This window comes from Miscanthus floridulus, chromosome 10 (assembly GCF_019320115.1).
Source record: "Miscanthus floridulus cultivar M001 chromosome 10, ASM1932011v1, whole genome shotgun sequence".
NCBI classification, from domain to species: domain Eukaryota; kingdom Viridiplantae; phylum Streptophyta; class Magnoliopsida; order Poales; family Poaceae; genus Miscanthus; species Miscanthus floridulus.
The window spans coordinates 106801676-106822099 of NC_089589.1; the positions used below are offsets into that span (position 1 = coordinate 106801676).

The 20424-nt window shown below is 44.5% G+C and overlaps 1 protein-coding gene and 1 pseudogene across 6 annotated transcripts; both read right to left on the reverse strand.

Moving 5' to 3' along the window:
* LOC136486933 (uncharacterized) lies at positions 1-7379 on the reverse strand. Of its 6 annotated transcripts, none has more exons than XM_066484016.1 (4): positions 7253-7379; positions 6066-6173; positions 4966-5049; positions 2-3854 (listed from the first exon to the last, which is right to left on the reverse strand). In XM_066484016.1, exon 4 carries the CDS (start codon positions 3828-3830, stop codon positions 498-500), a length of 3333 nt encoding a protein of 1110 aa, XP_066340113.1. In that variant the 5' UTR covers positions 3831-3854; positions 4966-5049; positions 6066-6173; positions 7253-7379; the 3' UTR covers positions 2-497. The 6 variants fall into 6 exon arrangements, with proteins under 6 accessions (XP_066340117.1, XP_066340113.1, XP_066340116.1 ...); XM_066484019.1 differs by having other exon boundaries at positions 6086-6173; positions 7223-7362; XM_066484015.1 differs by having other exon boundaries at positions 7223-7362.
* Positions 7380-16375: 8996 nt separating this feature from the next.
* On the reverse strand, positions 16376-19810 carry LOC136489217 (T-complex protein 1 subunit theta-like; annotated as a pseudogene).
* Between the last annotated feature and the right edge of the window lie 614 nt (positions 19811-20424).

Consider the following 20424-nt stretch of genomic DNA (forward strand, 5'->3'; position numbering starts at 1 on the left):
CATAAGGTAGTCACTCACCATTGCATGCTACAACAGAGACAGACAGCATTCAACGGCCATATTTCTAACTGTCCTGGCATAACAGACAACTCCATATATATAGTATTACCTTGAACTGTACAGGTTTCATCTCCAAGATTGCATAGTAAAACAACGGTGCAGTGGTTAGGCGCTACAGATCCACACTAGCATATAACAAGTTAATGTTAAACACTGTCGCGCATAAGACATGTCTGGACCCTGGTAGATTAAACCAGAATTAACTTAACCGGTAGCAATGCGCTGTAACCAGCACAACAGCGCCTGAGACCTTTTCCATAGGCACTGGTAAGAAATAGCAACCCACCCCAGGCACCTCCATATGACTATATCCGCAAGGTCAAAGTGAGACTAAGCTAACCGCCATATATGTACACCGAATAAACTGACAGCCTAACACTTGAGACATAATGCTAACCAGAATCGGGGTTTGGTTCAGCATCTGCCAGCCGTCATCATCAGGTGTCCCCATACAGGAAGGCATCGGGGACGGAAGCAGGGTCAAGCTCGTAGAAGCCACGGAGACTGCCGCCTCCCTCTCCCATCAGGCGGAAATAGGGTATCTGGTGGGAGAACCTCAGCTCCTCCCCGGCAGGTACCTCCAGCACTCCCCTTTGCTTGTCAGGCTTGAACACGGATCGGTAGCCGCTGACTTGGGCCAGGAAGGTGAGCTTTGTGCTAGCTTCAGTGCACTCGACGACCTCGCAGATAGCAAACTCACAGGCATCAACACTGCATGGAACCCAGTCAGGTGCCCAGTTCATGTAGACGGCCCATATATCGCCAACCTGTGGGAGGATTTCAAGCTCCCGCTTTTTGCCGGTTTCTCTAAAATATACCTGATGAGAGAAGGTATCGCTTGTGTCATACTCAGCTCTCCATTTTAGGATTTTGAATGTGCCACAGCTGATGGGTATGTCCTGCTTCAACCACTGTTTCTCCTGATCCTGTTTCGGGCAAGCCTCAAGCCAGATCACCTCAACTCTAAAAGGCTCTTCCCTGACTTTTTTTATCCAGGCATAGAACTTGGGAAGTTTATCAATATCATTGTACAAGGCCCATACTTGTCCACGTTCAAACTTCTCACAGGAGCGACCTTCTTCAAATTTGTGAAAATCAGAATCAGGATATGTGTATATGTTGGGGGAGAGGCTGCCTTGAAGAGAGCAATCACTAAATTCATTGGCATCACCAGCAGTTTTCTTTGAGGGTGTATTTTGTTCCGGGCACAAATCTTTAGGATTGTCTGTAGACATTGGGTGGGGGTTGCCAATATGCTCTTCACGGTGATTCTCCTTTTGAGCAATTTGATCATCTCCCAGATCCATTCTACAACTTGTATTGTCAGTGGTCACATTAACAGATGTGCTGCTTTCTTTCTTGCTGAGAGACATGTAAGAGTCAAGAGTAACAGAGGAAAATGCTGCATCCAGGTCAGCAGGGAGACATGCATTGTCCAGTTCCAGAAATCCTCTTGGAACACCAACCTTTTCATTTCCTTTTGTCCTATAAAAAGGGATTCTGTGAGAAAATCGGAGCAGCTCACTAGATGGTATCACAAATGAGGATTTGTCTTTAGCTGTTGCAAATAAACAAACGAATCCCTCAATCCTAACCAGTGGGATAACAGTGGCACCACCATTGGCTGACATACTTGACACGACTTCCACAACCTCATACTCATATGATCTATGATTATCTGCATCTGAGCTCCATTCCATGCTCCACCCCTTGTGAAGAGCCCACACCTCACCCTTGTTAGGATATATGACATATGAATTCCTCATTTTACCTTTTGTCCAAGAAGCAATGTGAGAAAACATTTCCTTGTCTTCTGATATGTCAGTTCCTTTCCCAAGGCGAAAGTTTCCACAAGCAGTAGGCAGTTCTTCATCAGTCCAGTTCTCCTCATCTTCATCCATCGCAACGTACTCCAGCCAAGTTAAATGTATTTTGAAGTTGGAGGCATCAAAATGCTTTATACGAGCATAATACCTTGGCATGCCATCAAGGTTATCATAGAGGGCCCATATCTGACCAACTTCGAACACATTGATATCCTTGATCTTCTCAAAATTGAAGAAATCTGGATCAGGGAGGGTGACCTGCTCAGAGTAAGAAGGCTTCTTTTCACTAACAGTTTGAGGAGCTTCTTCCATGATATTGTCCTCATCGCTATCAGTTTCAGTAGCCTTTTCCTTGATATTTCCGTTTTCACTAACAGTTTGAGGAGCTTCTTCCATGATATTGTCCTGATCACTATCAGTTTCAGTAGCTTTTTCCTTGATATTTACCTGACGATCACTTATATCAGCAACTTTTGGCTTTTGTTGGGTGTCTACATTGCCGCCGGACACATGAGGTGGATCTGATTGTATGCGAGCATTAGTGACACCATCATCACATACTTGTTTACAACTCATGTTAACATCAGATGGAATATTATTTTTCATTGGCCTCTTGTTGGTATCCGTGTCCAGGCAAACATTGCCATCAGCATAAGTCTTCCTCTTAACTGAGCTTTGGGTACCAGAGGATCCGGCACCAGTAGGCACTGTAGATGCATCTTGTCTATGCAAATTTCTTCTGCCAGTAATATTTAGATCAACAGGATCTGGCATCAATCTACTACCTGCAACATTTATCCTTGCATCTCCATCTATTTTCCCACCTGCAGAAGAAGGCTTTGCAGAACCAGGCAGATCCATAGCATCCGGCACTGCAGACGCATCTTCCTGAACTGATTTCTGTGTGTTGACAATGTTTGGATCAGCAGGATCTGAAATTGGTGGCCTTCCTTGCCTGTCCCCATTTCCCATAGGGACAGAAGATTTATCTTGATTTAGCGTTGAAGATTGAAATTTCCCCCTCAACACCTCTGGGTCATTAGCTTTCCCTTTCATGTATTCATCACGCTGGGCCACATTCATCCTCAGCTTTGCATCTGTGTCTCTGTCTGCAGAAGGCTTCACAGGATGGCCATGTTGACTGTAAACACCATGCTGTTGATTTCGAAACATGTGTGCAGGGTCTTGGGAACCATTTGGCTTCACATTGGTGCCTCTACCTACAGATGAAGGATTCATAGGGTGACCTTGTTGATTGGGAGTGTCACGTTGTTTATTCGCAAACCCGCTTGCAGGAACTTGGGAGCTGTTGACACTTGATGAAGTGGACATGGGCTGTTGATTCAGCTTGTATGCAAAAAAATTCCTTTTACAGTTCAGACAGCGGACCATGGTGTTCAAGATATTGCTGTAGTACTGGTATTGGATCTGACAATTTGAGCATATAGTCCAAAATGTTTCTCTAGATCCAGGCATGCTCTGTTTATGTGAATCAGTCTTCTTTGATGGCTGCTGTTTGGCTGACTTTGGCACATTTCTAAATCCATTCCTCCTTTTCAGGTCATAATCATTTCGCTTTGCAGTATCACATAGTACAGAATGAGCTTCGGCAACCAACTTGAAAGCTGCCTCAGCACCCGCAAAACAATTTTTATCAGGGTGAAGTGAAAATGCAAGCTTGCGGTACTGCTTTTTTATCAAGGCTTTGTCAGCTCCTTCCTCCACTTGAAGGACTCCATAGAAGTCCATCTCTCCATTCACCCTTAACTCTGCTGCACAGTGCACACTGCAGATGGTTAACAGTTGAGACACATTCTCAAGCTCTGGAAAAAGCTTTTGAGCTTTAAGCACAATCTTCTGGGCACCAAAAAAATCTTTATTTTCCATCTTCTTCACAGCAATTTCCCTGGCCCTTAAGGCCTCTTCCCTATTGCAACCAACCATATTCTCAGAAAAGTAGAGCGCAACCTGGCATCAATTAAGTTCACATCAGATGAAGATGGATATACTATGGAAAAATGTTATTATTTAAGTACAAATTATTCGAAAGTGGATGAACACCTTAGGATCGCTTTCTCAAACAATATTATGCTAAAACCTTTAGTGCATTAGACCATGAAAAATACCAGTGTGAAACTAATAATGGAATAGTGATAAACTAATTCAAGAAGACATGCAAAAAAAAGGCCCTCTTCTTTCCATCATAATTCACTCTGTTAGCCAAAGACACAGGTATTTGGGGCAGATTTTCTATTTTTAGCCACAAACCATGACAGGATTTTTCTGAGTCCATATAGGAGTAGCAAACTTGCAACTCAAGAAAGTTTTAGCATATTCTATGGCAGATGCTAAAGCATACAGCATATCCTAAAGTAGATGCTAATAAGATATATGATAACGGTGCTGACATATGCAGCAACTACTACTTGGGATAAGCACAAGACTTATAGACTTGGTCTATCACACTCCACTGAATATTGCTAATTCTGTTATGTTAATAGTTGAATTGAAAAGAAATGAAAAGTAAAATGAAATCAACCATGAAAAGATAGTACATACCAGTGATTCTATCTATATTGCACCATGATTCAAACACTATTTTTTTCTTACATATGCAAAGCAAATTCATATATTGAACTCATATGATCTTGCACGTAATTGTGATTGAACATTTGAGTACTACTTCAATCTAGCCCTTCTTCAAATATAAGATATTTAGCTTCACAATCATCAGATGAGCAGAGGATGGCGAATGACCCAAACATCATTCTAAGTGGGGAAAATAAAAACTCTCCTTTCAAACAAATAGCAAATCCACAAGTATGTATATGATTTATTGCAGCATCTGATGTAGCACTGAGTCAACAAACAGAAGTCAACATACAAACCTAATGAGACAATATACACCATATTATTGTCAATAACATGATTTTCAACACATCCAATGACACTTCATTATGGAGGGTATAATAGAATTACAGGGGACAAAGAAAAATAAAGACACATAGGTAAAGCATGCACAGGATCAAAATTCAAAATCAACATAAAAAGAACTTTACGTTAGCATGGCATCACTTACAGATACACGTTTGAGTGGAGAAGTATTATTTATCCTCTGCAGGCATCAACTTTCTTGGGTAGTATATGTTGCTTCAGCAGTTGGCTGTCATCAAAGTGAGGTGGCAGGTGTCAATAGGTAAGACCTCTTAACATCGTTTGCATCATGCATGATTTAGTGAACAAAAGAAGACTTGCAGTAGATGATTCAAGGCACTCAAAGTCAAAGTGTCAACAAGAATAGAATGTTAAGAGAGTTATTTAGTCCTCAAGAATAGTGCAAGGTAGTGACAATGGGTCGGACTTGTTAACATTGTTTGCATTACGCATGATTTAGTGAGCAAAAGACTTGCAGCAGATGATTTAAGGAGCTCAAATAGAAGCAAAGTGACAACAAATACTTGAGTATCTTTGTTATCCTGATTTAGTTGTCAAATTTAAACAAAAAATAATGAGATGAAATAGAGTTAAGAAAGTGGCATCCCTGCTGATTCTAGAGAGCAGACACAATGGAGAAGTCACCACAGAAAGGTTAACGCCACCTACCAATCGCAACTGTAGTGTGTTCAAAGGGTCGAAAAGGAGATTGATGGGGCCCAAGTAAGAGAAGTAAACAGGAGGTTGAGGAAAGTATCTAATTGACATGAATGATCACGATACACTCACTATGAAAAGGGCTCTCTTAACTGATATGAAGACTAACTGTACAGAATTATAAAGGTATGAAAAGTAACATGGATTCACAATAGTTGGAAACAAAGTAGCAGAATGAGGTGCCTATTCAATTTAACCAATCCTCCCTGATATATTATGTATATCCCTCCTTCTGCAAACAGTTACAGTGTCTCTGTGGGAACCATGTTAAAAAATATTATTGATTTACAGAGCCCTGCAACCCCTTTTATTGGATAGAATCACATCTTCCTCTTCCCAATGAGGTAAACTTAGCACTTCCATTAAAAGCTAGCTTAGCGGAGAAGTAGGAAACAGTTCTAAGCCTAGATAAAATGGCCCAGTTCCAAACAGGCATTTAAACTGATCAAGACTAATAGTTATGTATAACAGATCTTTTTCTTCAGTGAGCATGTTAAGAGGAAAGGAATAAACTTAGACATGGGTTACCGGTGTGCCTATGAACGCACACAGCAACAGCAGGTCATCCTTGTGAACCATTTATGACTCATCGCTCCAGCTTTTTTCCAAAAAGAAATTATTGCTATGCAGTGTCACCTGCACAATTGCACAAAAAAAATTGCATGATTATACCCATACATGTGCATACATCAAGAAATAGGAAAGCATTGAATCATGCAATAACCACATGTGCTACTTTTTGTGCCCTCTGGCCACTACTGCCTTTGACAAATTGGACCATAAATTCTGCATGCAGCGCAACATTAAATATATTGCAGCTATGTAATTTTCAAAACAGTGCATCATGTTGTTGTTTTTTCAGTAAGAAAATGTGAGATTCATAGAGAGAGAATATGGCAGGTATGACCAGAGGAAGTAAGATTCATAATTAATTGACCAGACAATGCACCGTCAGAAGTGTACATAATGGTACTATGTTGCAAAAACATTTCTACAACGCATAACATCTGAATAAGGATGGTGCTCATGTTGCAAACAGGGGCAAAGCCACAGTTCAAGCATTGTTGTCATGTGACAGCAATGACTTTGGGCAAATTACTTTGTAAACATTGCTTGTGCAAGAGATGATCCTATGATTTTAGCAAGATCATTATACTATGACATCAATGCCTGAATTTTCTGGATCCATTGCAGCTAAAAAAACTCTGCAAGGCATAACATCTGAATAAGAATATTCATTGTTACTTGCAAGGTTCTAAAAGCACACAGCAGGATCCATTCATTCATCCAACCCATAGTGATTGTGAAGCCTAATCAGCCTGAATACAGAGGTAGGGATAAGCTAGAAATAGACAGCACACTCGTCTATGTGACCAAAATACAGGATTATCATGCAACAAGCAGAGGACCCCCAGAAACCAAATCAGAACATGTTCAGGCAAGCAAAACACCACACACTTACACTTACAGCCAGGGGCGGACCTAGTAAAGGGCATGGGTGTACACATGTACATTCAATAATGTTTGTAAAAGCAGTCTAGGTTAGTAGGCATGATACATGTATACACTTGTAATTAGATCAGATCCGAATACAGCCAAATAGCGAAGGTTAGGGTTCGGGAACTCGGTTTCGCACAGCAGGAATGGGAGAGAATGTGGTGCTCGTCGCCGGCGAAGGGACCTACGGCTAAGGCCTGGAGAAGAGACCCGGGCACCTGGCGTAAGGCGGCGGCTGCGTCGCTGGGTGGGGCGCCGTCGGGAGGAAGGGCGCCGGAGTCGGGGTGCGGCGGTGGCTTCCGCCTTCCAGTGATGTGTGATGTGCTAGGGCTATTTTGATTTTCCCAATTGCCCAGAGCACTGCACTGGGCCTACCTCCGCCCCGGCTCTGTGGAAACTATTGGGCCGATGAAGTTCACGTTAGCCCAATTACCCAACGCAACCAGCGCCGGATCCGTCAAAAAATGGAAAAGGGCCCATTGTACCTCCAACCTCCTTTAGGGCCTCTGGAACTAATCCAGCGAGGACTGCGTGTCTAATTTGCATAAGCTTCCTCTCAGTTCAAGTCCAAACGAACAAACGAACGAGCCCTTAGCCATCACGTTTGATTTTCAACTCCAAACCCAAACATCGTAGCTTTCTAAACCGTTCAAATTATCTCTATATCCTGGATTAGAGTGGTTTTGAAGGCAGTTTTTTTTTTCATTTTTAGTTAAAAACATTCGGTAAATATTTGATAAGGTTTTAAACCACAAAAAATGTCTCAAACCTTTTAAAATTCAAAGAAAAACATTCTAGAGATAGATTAGGATACGAAAAAATCCAAATAAAATACACAGAGATCATGAAGACATTTTTAGAAACTTCATTCAGAAATAGGATTATAGCTCTAGAAAAATCTCAAAGCATCCTAATTGATGTATAAACATGTCTTAAAAACTTTGCATGGCAAAAATATAATATGCTACTTGCATGAATGCACATAAATTAATGTTGAGTGCATTCATGCTACGTATGCGTGTTAGTTGCGTTACCCAGGACTATTCCAGGGCAGTATTGAACAAATAGGTTGAGATGTTCTTAGAGGGATTTGGATTTTTGCCACTCCTGTGAGGTGGCTTCCAAATGTTTTGATCAAAAAATTAGATTAGAAGAATTGACATTTTAAATATGACCATACTCATACCGGTTAATGCAAATTTACCTTTTATTTATTATTTTTCTTTTTCGTCTATTATCTACATGGGAAATAACCAAAATACCCAAGGTCACAAAGCCAATATTCACTCCAATTAGGTGTCCACCCACCATCGGCAGCCACCCCACCTTCCGGTAGTAGCTCCCATGTCCTATCCACCATCATTGTTCACCAACACTAATCTCCTCGCTTTCATCCTCTGATGCCTTTGTCACTAATTGTCAACCTATTTTCTGACTTTGAGCTAAGTACATAGATTTTTAATTTATTTTTTCTATTGATATTTTATGTATATTGTACATAATACTTGTATACTATTTTTCTATTGTTATTTTTTTTCTACTTTGTATACTATTTCTTGTATATTCTTTCACTAAGAAATATAGGAGATGGATGGACCATTGTCCAATAAAAACCTATAATTTTGTGGGTGGCCCACAAAAAAATTTAGGAAAAGATGTTGTTAGAATATTCAACACTACGCAAGCCACCGAACCAAACAAGACTTAAGTAAAGTAGACCAGCTTTAAGGCCAGTTTTTGCAAGTCTCTAGCTCCTCGTAAAAGGAGAGCTCCTCCTGTTGAGTAGCTTCTCTAGTGCAGGGGAAGCTTTTTTGAAAAACGTTTGACAAAAATGACTCCGGCCTCGAGTGGTAGTTTTATTATAATTTGTGCCAAGTTTAAGGAGTTGGAAGAAACCACATTTTCCATGACTCTGTTGGAGTTGTCATTTGGTAAGGCTGCTCGAGAAAACCTCGCCCAATGAGCCCTTAAGTCTCATAACCAAACCCAAAAAAAAGACTCGGCTTGTGTTAGCCTCTCTATCTCTAGCTAGGCTTATCTTGCTAGGTTAGGAATAAGCCATGCGACTAAACAACCTCATATTATTATAGCATTAGACTTAGTATGCCTCGACGTTATCTGAACATTTCATAACCTTGTGGTGATCTAGCCACATTTGCTGGACTTTTATGTTGGCTGCCATGCTTTAATGCATGTGCAAAACTTAAGTCATAAACTCATCATGCTCAAATTTGAAATGTACGCAAGGTTTTATTGTCAAGATTCTTTTGACATCTATCAAAATGTTTGATAAAAAAATGGGCAATACCACCCATCGGACGGCAGCCCTTCCGGGGGTTCCTTAGGGCAACATAATTAGACATATAGTGGCAAATGCGCAAGCATTACAAGCTAATAATCATTTTATAGCTGAATCTACAACATAAGTGCTAATGAACAGGGGCAAACTCTACTTAAGTTTGAAAAAGTAATGACAAAATCACATAGTTGAAAAAATAAGGGGACCATCAAAATCAAACAGGGGTACACGTAGTGATGGATGGAAATGGTTGATGTTGGCGTATTGGTTGATGTTGGCGTATGCTGCTTTCAATTCGTAGTGATGGATGGAAATGGTTGGTCCTCCACCAACTACCATCCTAGACTTGTTCCATTTGCCAATCTGTCTAGCCACACATACAAGAATGCTCACCATGGGAGCAAAGGACTGCAGTCAACGTTGCCCAAAACAATATCCATGAAGAACACTTTCACCCTTTCAGCTAAGACTCTTACATGAGCTCAGTTGGTGTGATGAACTGAAGGAAGGAACCCTGGAATGGATCATTTGATACATTGGCACTGCAATATTCTACGAAAGAACATGCAAATTCCCCATGTGATATCAGCACAACCGTGCAACCCTTAGAAGGACCAAAGCCTAGACATAAGATAGGATGTTCTCGCATATGTGATACAAAGAAAAAAATCACAATCAAAACTAATCCTCGTCCATCCCGCCACCAGGCTGGGCATCTCTTCTTGGACCTCCTGCCGGCTTGGCCATGATGATCTGGACAGTTCATATTTATTCAAATATTACCATGTGGACCCATGAAACACAAGCATCGAAAAGGATTTAGAACGCAAGCTTAGCAGTCATACCTGGTCAACCCGTAGCACGGTGCATGTAACATCAGCAGAGTATTTTAGCGCAAAAAACCTGTACAGCAAAAGAAGCAAAGTGAGAAATCTGCTAAGGGCTCATCATAAGCAGCTTAAACTGCCACACAAGATGTGCGAACCCATGCCCCAATTTGAGGACACGCGTATGTAGACCAACAATGGTGCAAGCATTTTCTAGATCCAATGAGCACATGTTCAATTACCACAAAAGATCGAAAACATTCTAAAACCAGCTTACACATGATTCCTACATCTGATCGGCTTACTTTGTGACATAGAGGTCCCATATTTTTAAGGTTGAGATGTCCTTGCAGGCACCTTCCTCTAGGTCAATGCCAACTTTCACATTGCCACTAGCATGCTTGGCATAGAGAGAGGATATTATCTCCATTGCTTTGAGTCCAGCATTTTCTGCCAGGGTTCTTGGAACCATTTCAAAGCTTTCAACAAATTTTGCAATGGCATACTGGTCCAACCTGTACAATTATTAACAGCAACCAACAAATGATTGGGGTAAGCATAAATTGATTGTTTTTACGAAGGGTTAACCCTACTCATATTGAAAGCAGATGTACTCTTACCCTATACATGAAAAGTTATTAACTATCATGGTAAAAACAAACTTACCCTGTTTCCTTCAATGAGAACTCTTTCAACCTCTTTGCCAACTCTATTTCTGTTGCAGCAGCACCAGGAATTATCCTACCGTCCCTGCACATTGACTAGTATAAACAAAAACAGTGAGAACTCAGATAGATTAGCTAAACAAACATGGATGTTACAATACAATGAAAACGTTGTTAGATAATCTACTGCTTCCTTGTGTGAATACACAGCAAGAGAAGGTGGCGCTAAAAAGGCTCCCTGTTGTGGTACTGTAGCCGATGTAGATGGCAGGCACCGAACGGTTCACCTGCCTCACTATAGCCACAGCAGGGACATGTGCAGAATTCAGTCCTGCTGTGTTATCTACTCACTGTAGCAGCATGGCAGTTGTACTAGGACTAGATGGATAGAGTTGTATAAATAGTTTGCCACTGCAACTCATTAAAGAGAGTTTAGATTTGCCATCTCCCATACAGAGCTCCAGCCAATGCTGGTACTTGTACTATTTATGTACTCTGTTCTCCCTCTCTTCTTCTACCTCTAACCATAGTGTGTGGTCAAACAACGTCTATCGTGCTCAACAAGACTGGTGACTGGTCGACTCACCTTAGCCAGTTATCCTATGGGCTAACAAGTGGTATCGGAGCCGTACAAGCACCGTCGTCGGACTAACCGCTGGCGATGACGGATGGTTCGGAGATGGGTGACAATAGTGGCACTACTGTGGCTGCCTAGCCATGACAGGAGGTCATTGTTCACACGGTGCGGGAGGTCAGTGACACCAGTTGGTCGACGCTGACTCGCACCAACTATGGAGAGTGGTCGGTGACCATGAAGGTCAAGCTCAGAGCCCAACGGCTTTGAAATGCTATTGACAAGGGCACCGACAATGAGGAGGATGACATATCAGCGTTGGAGGCTATCCTCGCTGCTGTACCAGCAGAGTACAGGGAGCTGTTGGTGACGAAGAGCTCTGCTAAGGAGACGTGGGAGGCTATTGCAGCGATGCGCGTTGGTTCCGACCGCGCAAAGAAGACGACGACCTAGCTTTTGAAGTAGGAGTATGCCAACCTCAAGTTCAAGGATGGTGAAATGGTGGAGGACTTCTCCCTCCGCCTGTAGACGCTCATCAACAAGCTGAAGAGCCACGGCATCACCATCGATAAAGAGGAGTCGGTCTCCAAGTACCTCTACTCCATGTCGGCAAAGTACATCCAGATCGCTCTCTCCATAGAGACAATGCTGGACTTGTCCACCCTCACCATTGAGGATGTGATAGGTCATCTACGGGCAGTGGACGAGCGCCTAGAGCAGGAAACAGCAATGAAGGACAGTGGTAAACTGTTGTTGACAAAGGAGTGGCCTACTCGAAGGAACTCTAGGGTAGCCTCCTCCAGCCGCGGTGGCAATGGCAAGCGCCACGATAAGGTTTCTTCGAAGAAGAAGAAGCAGGTCGACCCTAACACCTACTGGCGCTACGGGAAGATGGGCCATTGGGCATGAGAGTGCCTAAATCGCAAGCAGGAGAAGAAGGCTGAGGCTCATCTGACGCAAGCTGATGATGATGATGAGGCCACTATCCTGATGGCGATATTCTATGCACTGCACGACATCGAGGCCGAGGAGAAGGAAGAGGTGACGATGGTGGAAGGACCTAGGCAGACCCTGAAGGTTGTCAACCTCGACGAACCGCGCACCCAAGTCCACCTCGATCGTGTGGGCAGTGAGCAGGAGCAGTGGTGGTACCTAGACTCTGGCGCCAGCAACCACATGACGGGCTCCAAGGTAGCCTTCTCCGAGCTTGATGACGATGTTACTGGTACAGTGAAGTTTGGTGACGGCTTAAGGGTGACTATCCTAGAGCGCGGCACCATAATCTTCAAGTGCCAGAACTGGGAGCATCGCGCGCTAGCGGATGTATATTACATCCCATAGCTATGTTCAAGCATCATCAGCATTGGTCAACTAGATCAGCGCGGTAGCGAGGTACTGATCAAGGATGGAGTCCTTAGGATCAGGGACTAGGAGCAGTGACTTCTCACCAAGGTGAAGAGGTCCCTGAACCGGTTGTACCTGCTCGACCTTAAGGTAGAGCAGCCGGTGTGCCTGGCGGCAAGGCACACCTTGGAACCGTGGTTGTGGCATGCCCGGTTTGGACATCTCATCTTTAGCGCGCTTGGTCGGCTAGAGAAGATGGTCCGAGGGCTACCCCACATCAAGCACGGAGGCGAGCTGTGTGACAGCTGCCTGGTCGGGAAGCAGAGGAGGCTACCATTCCCAAAGGCGGCCAAGTATCGCGCGGAGGACGCTCTCGAGCTCGTCCACGACGACCTCTGCGGACCGATCACGCCAGCCACAAACGATGGTCGGTGGTACTTCCTCCTGCTCATGGATGATTATAGTCGCTACATGTGGATGCAACTCCTGACGAGCAAGGACGAAGCGACGGCAGTGATGATCAAGAAGTTCAAGATGCTCACGGAGGTCGAGAGCGACAAGAAGCTCCGCGTGCTAAGGACTGATCGTGGCGGTGAATTCACTTCGGTAGAGTTCGTTGCGTACTGCACGGATATTAGGGTGTGGTACGCCACCACACTGTGCCATACTCGCCACAATAGAATGGTGTGGTGGAGAGGTGGAACCAAACGGTGGTCGGCATGGCTCGATCTATGATGAAGGCCAAAGGCATGCCGACAAGGTTCTGGGGTGAGGCGGTGACCATGGCGGTGTTCATCCTCAACCGTGCTCCGACCAAGGCCCTAATGATCAAGACATCATTTGAAGCTTGGTATGAGTGCAAGCCGAGCATGTCCTTCCTCCAGACATTTGGCTGCATCGACCATGTGAGGAACACGAAGCCGATCCTCACCAAGCTAGAGGACAGGAGCACACCGATGGTGTTCCTAGGCTACACAGAAGGTACCAAGGCATACTGGCTCTACGATCCACGCGGAGACAAGGTACTTGTCTCGTGTGACGTCATGTTCGATGAGAAGGCAGCTTGGGACTAGAACAGTCCAAGCATGGGGAAAGCTAGTGGCTTCACCAGCACCTTCGTCGTTGAGCACTTGGTCATCCACAGTGGTGGAGACACTGGGGAAGAGGTGGCAAGCACTTCGGGAGGGGTGCAGAGCACTTCGGCAACAGAGCCAAGTACTCCTGGGGTGGTGCGGAGCACTTTGGGAGGGATGTCGAGCACTCCTCGAGGGATGCCGAGCACGCCAAGAGTGGTGTCGTGTGGTTCTACAGTGGTGGCGACCACTCTAGGATGGGTGCCGAGCACTCCCGTAGCAGAGCCAAGAGGTCTTACAGTGGTGCCAACCACTCCAAGACTGAGGCTCAGCACTCCTACAGTGGTGCCGAGCACTGTAGGAGTTATGACGAGCTATCCAGGAGTAGTGCCGAGCACTACAACCGGGGTGCCAAGCACTCTAGGTGCTGTGCCGAGCACTCCAGCGGAACAGGGAACTCCATCGATGTCGATCAAGTTTGCCTCACCTCCAAGTGATATCACTGAGTTCGTGGATGCCTTCCACGAAGGTGAGGAGGTGCGGTTCCGTTGGCTAGATGACATCGTTGGTGGCATGGGGCCCTCAGGCCTAGCTGGTCGGCTGCTCAATGACCAAGAGCTGATGCTCGTCAGTGCAGAGAACCACCCACATTCACGCTAGCGGAGTGTGATGGAAACTGGCGACGGACGATGCTGGAGGAGATGAAGACGATTAAGGAAAACAAGACATGGGAGCTCATCGATCCACCTCTAGGATGCCGTTCGATCAGCCTGAAGTGGGTGTACAAGGTCAAGTGGGACGAGCTCGGCACCATTGTCAAGCACAAGGCGCGCCTCATCGCCCGAGGCTTTGTTCAGCACAAGGGCATCGACTTTGAGGAAGTCTTTGCGCCAGTAGCGCGCATGGAGTCTGTTCGTTTACTACTAGCCTTGGCAGCAGCAAAGGACTGGCGCGTCCATCATTTGGACGTTAAATTAGCTTTCCTCAATGGCGAGCTGGCGGAGACGGTCTTCATCAGGCAACCTCTAGGTTTTGCCGTCAAGGGAGAGGAGCATAGGGTGCTTCGACTGCATAAGGCGCTCTATGGGCTATGACAAGCCCCATGAGCATGGAACGCCAAGCTTGACGCCACGCTGGGTGAGCTTAGGTTCTAGCGGTGCGCAACTAAGCACACGCTCTACACGTGGTGATGGGAGGAGGAGGAGCTCGTCATCGATGTGTATGTGGACGACTTGATCATCACCGGAGCATGTACGGAGGACATCGACAACTTTAAGTGCGAGATGGTGGCTCGTTTTTGAATGAGCGGTCTCAGGGCACTCTCCTACTACCTTAGCATCGAGGTGAGATAGGGGAAGGAGGAACTCACGCTCAGTCAGAGAGCGTATGCCTCAAAGCTGTTGGAGCAGAGTAGCATGGCTGAGTGCAAGCCATGTGTGACTCTGATGGAGGAGCGACTAAAGCTAATGAAGGCCAGCACCGCGGCGAAGGTAGATGCAACACTCTATCGAAGCATCATTAGTAGTCTATGCTACCTAGTCCACACGAGGCTGAACATTGCGTTCTCCATGGGCTACGTCAGTCGCTTCATGGAGGATCCTAGAGAGGAACACTGGGCTACGGTGAAGTGGCTACTATGCTACGTTAAGGGGACGGTGGATCAGGGGATCATCTTTCCCAAAACTAGTGGGAGTAGGCTATAGCACACTATGTTTAGCAATGCAAACATGACAAGGGATATCGATAGATGATGGAGCACCTCTGGCGTGCTCGTCTTCCTTAGGTCGGCTCCAATTTTATGGCTGTTGCTGAAACAGAAGGTGGTGGCGATGTCTACGTGCGACGCAGAGTACATAGCAGCGGCCACAACGGCATGCCAAGTTGTGTGGCTGCGCTGACTGCTGGGCGAGCTGACCAGTGCAAAAGCTCACCCACCAACACTGATGGTGGACAACCAGCCCACCATCGCCCTGGCGAAGAATCCGGTTCTCCACGACCAGAGTAAGCACATCGACGTGAAGTTCCACTTCCTTAGGGACTATGTCGATGAAGGGCAGATCATCATCAAGTTCGTCGACACTAGTCGGCAACTCACGGATGTCCTCACCAAGCCCCTCGGACGTCTTCGACTCACAGAGCTGAAAGAGATGATCGGCATGGAGGGGGTACAAGGGATAGCAGTAGGATTAGGGGAAGAATTGTTAGATAATCTACTACTTTCTTGTGTGAACACATAGTAAGGGAAGGCAGTGCCGAAAAGGCTCCCTGCTGTGGTACTGTAGCCGTTGTAGAAGGCAGGCGCCGAACGGCTCACCTGCCTCACTGTAGCCACAGCAGGGACAAACGTAGAAGTCAGTCCTGCTGTGTTATCTAGTCACTGTAGCAGCATGACAGCTGTACTAGGACTAGATGGATATAGTTGTATAAATAGTTTGTCACTACAACTCATTAAAGAGAGTTTAGATTTGCCATCTCCCATACTCATTAAAGAGAGTTTAGATGTGCTAAGACTCTTACATGAGCTCAGTTGGTGTGATGAACTGAAGGAAGGAACCCTGGAATGGATCATTTGATACATTGGCACTGTAATATTCCAGGAAAGAACATGCAAATTCCCCATGTGATATCAGCACAACCGTGCAACCCTTCCAAGGACCAAAGCCTAGACATAAGATAGGATGTTCTCGCATATGTGATACAAAGAAAACAATCACAATCAAAACTAATCCTCATCCATCCTACCACCAGGCTGGGCATCTCTTCTTGGACCTCTTGCCGGCTTGGCCACGATGATCTAGACAGTTCATATTTATTCAAATATTACCATGTGGACCCATGAAACACAAGCATCGAAAAGGATTTAGAACACAAGCTTAGCAGTCATACCTGGTCAACCCGTAGCACGGTGCATGCAGCATCGACAGAGTATTTTAGCGCAAAAAAACTGTACAACAAAAGAAGCAAAGTGAGAAATCTGCTAAGGGCTCATCATAAGCAGCTTAAACTGCCACACAAGATGTGCGAACCCATGCCCCAATTTGAGGACACGCGTATGTAGACCAACAATGGTGCAAGCATTTTCCAGATCCAATGAGCACATGTTTAATTACCACAAAAGATCGAAAACATTCTGAAACCAGCTTACACATGATTCCTACATCTGATCGGCTTACTTTGTGACATAGAGGTCCCATATTTTTAAGGTTGAGATGTCCTTGCAGGCACCTTCCTCTAGGTCAATGCCAACTTTCACATTGCCACTAGCATGCTCGGCATAGAGAGAGGATATTATCTCCATTGCGTTGAGTCCAGCATTTTCTGCCAGGGTTCTTGGAACCATTTCAAAGCTTTCAACAAATTTTGCAATGGCATACTGGTCCAACCTGTACAATTATTAACAGCAACCAACAAATGATTGGGGTAAGCATAAATTGATTGTTTTTTTACGAAGGGTTAACCCTGCTCATATTGAAAGCAGATGTACTCTTACCTTATACATGAAAAGTTATTAACTATCATGGTAAAAACAAACTTACCCTGTTTCCTTCAATGAGAACTCTTTCAACCTCTTTGCCAACTCTATTTCTGTTGCAGCAGCACCAGGAATTATCCTACCGTCCCTACACATTGACTAGTATAAACAAAAACAGTGAGAACTCGGATAGATTAGATAAACAGACATGGATGTTATAATACAATGAAAACGTTGTTAGATAATCTACTGCTTCCTTATGTGAACACATAGCAAGAGAAGGCGGCGCCAAAAAGGCTCCCTATTGTGGTACTGTAGCCACTGTAGAAGGCAGGCGCCGAACGGTTCACCTGCCTTACTGTAGCCACATCAGGGACATGCGCAGAAGTTAGTCCTACTGTGTTATCTACTCACTGTAGTAGCATGACAGCTGTACTAGGACTAGATGGATAGAGTTGTATAAATAGTTTATCACTACAACTCATTAAAGAGAGTTTAGATTTACCATCTCCCATACAGAGCTTCGATCAACGCTGGTGCTTGTACTGTGTGTGTGCTCTGTTCCCCCTCTCTTCTTCTACCTCTGACTATATTGTGTGGTCGGACAACGTCTATCGTGCTCGGCCGTGGTCGGCAAGACTAGTGAGTGGTCGACTCACCTGAGCCGTTGATCATGTGGGCTAACAAACGTTAGGTTACATCTACTATAGATACCACACATATACCTTGTACGTATTGATGCCATCATCAACAGCTCTTTCAAGATCATCTAGTATACTGTCAGTACTGCCTCTCAAAACAACAGTAGCCACCGAATTTCCACCTTCTTCATTCTTGATGACAGTAACCTTATAAATAAAAAAACAAAATAAAATGAATGTCGACGAGGAAGAATAAAGATATATCTTATGCAAAAGCACAATGGTGGTAGAGCATACTCAAGTACCACCAATTTCTTCAACGAAAATAGAGTCTGCATATCCTAGTTCGTCCGCATTGGGTTGGCTAAGTTTCAACTATATTTCAAAAGAAAAAAAATCCAAAATCAGAATAAGTATACTTGTATGACAAAGGAACAATGTTGACATGAAAATATGGCGATATGACCAACACACAGCAAGTCGGATGATCTGAGTAGAACGAGACCAGAGATCTGCTTTGCTTCAACACAGAACCAGCCGATTCTGAAAACCCAACAACATGCCAGTCAATTTGACCTGTAATTGACAAGGAGAGAAAATTTTATCAGTAATTTAAGATGGAACATGTCGGTGTTGAACCAGACAACTCCAAATATACGGCTAGATAGCCGATTCAATGAGGGTATTGACTAAATAGTCGATATCCGGCGTATCCATAAAATGAAGATCTTTAAATCAAGGATTATCGGCTAATATTAAATGATAATGATATAAATCAAAATAATCGATGCTCATAGAACATCAGAAAGCATCATCGGCTAAATGGAACATCATTGATATAAAGCATTGAGTCGATAAGTTTGATAAAAAGAGTATAACATGGAAACAAATCGACTGTCTAATATAAATAAATCTACAAACAGGTTGAATCTAATCTATTCTCATCGACAGTGAGGTTCGATCGGATCGATGCAGCTATGATAATGATAATAAACTAAAGCTAATAAATCTATAAAACCATCTATACATCGACAGATTCGTGAAAACATGCTATATGCATGAAAGTATAGGCAAATGGCTAAAATAGCCGATGCAGTCATAGAAAACAAACTGAGTACTTGTAACACCTCTGGTGTTTTAAACACTAAAATATGCCATGTCATCATATGCATTGCACATCATTCTTGTGTTAGTGAAAACTTTGATATGCATTCACTAAAACAAGTTTACTTTTATGATTATATGTGTTGACTTGTATGGATGAATCAAGTTCATAACCTTAGTGTTAAATTTGAATTCCAAAACCCTAATTTCCAGCATTTAAATTCTACCCTGAAAAACCTAATTCAAAATCTAAGCACATTTTGGGGTTGAGCCTAAAAGGAAAAGTGTAGAGCTTGTTAATGTGTACAAAGTTGGTTTTTAGAGTTTTCAAAGTTGTTATATAAAATTTGAAGTAATTTGAAAGGGGATAAATTCTTAAAGTGTCCCCTTTTGATTTCAAACTTGCATTTTCAAATCTAGACATAATTTGGGTATGGTTATTAAAGCAAAGTTGTAGAACTTTGAATTTGGAACAACTTTTATTTTTGGAGATTTTTGAGTTTCCATACAAATTTAAGAGTAATTTGAGAAATGAAGCGAATAACAATTCGGTAAATACCTTGAACAGTGCAAGCAGGCAGACACTCATCGTCGGCGAGCTTCCACCGGCTTCCACGCGCGTCCGCGAGCGCCACCTCCAGCTTCGACGTGTCCACATTGCCATAACGTGTCAAGTGTACCTCTCACCGCCGCTCTTCGCTCGCCGATAAGCCTGATAAGCTTCCTCCCGTCGCCCTCTCCTTCCTCTGTTTTCCCGTCATCGCCGTCCTGCTCCATCGAGCTCGCGCCAGAGTCACAGAGCTCTCCCAGCCTCAATTGAGCATGTCACCACTCTGCCTGTACCTTGCGAACCCAGTCGACCAGTCCTAGATGCCTAAATTCACCGGGAGACGCTGTGCACCGTCTTTCTTCTTCGCGGCCGGCCGCAACGCCGCCGACGTCGTCTCTCAGTGGCCAGCACTCTATGGTGCGTCTCTATCCTTGCTTAGCATAGCTCCATCTTCTCCGTGTTGCCGTGATGCTCTGTGTCTTGTTGGTTGATCTATTCGTCCACTGCAGCCACCGGAACGTCATGCTTGCCGTTGCCGCCATTGCCATCAACGCTGACAGACACGCCCTTTGCTGCTCGCAGTCAACCGAGTGCCCTAGCTCAGTCTAGGTGAGCCCCTGGTCTTTGCCGAAGGTTCAATTTTATCGCTACCGTGCCAGTTTGGTCGGAACGTCGCCGCGCCACCGTGCACAGCTCGGCCGAGCCACCATGGCCGGCACCAAGCTCGGACCAAGCCGTATTTGGTTCAGCTAGTACCACCAACCGACGCGCCATGAGGTGGGGAACATGATGGTACCCTCGCCGTCGCCGGCAACCTCACCGGCGGCGAGATATCGATGGT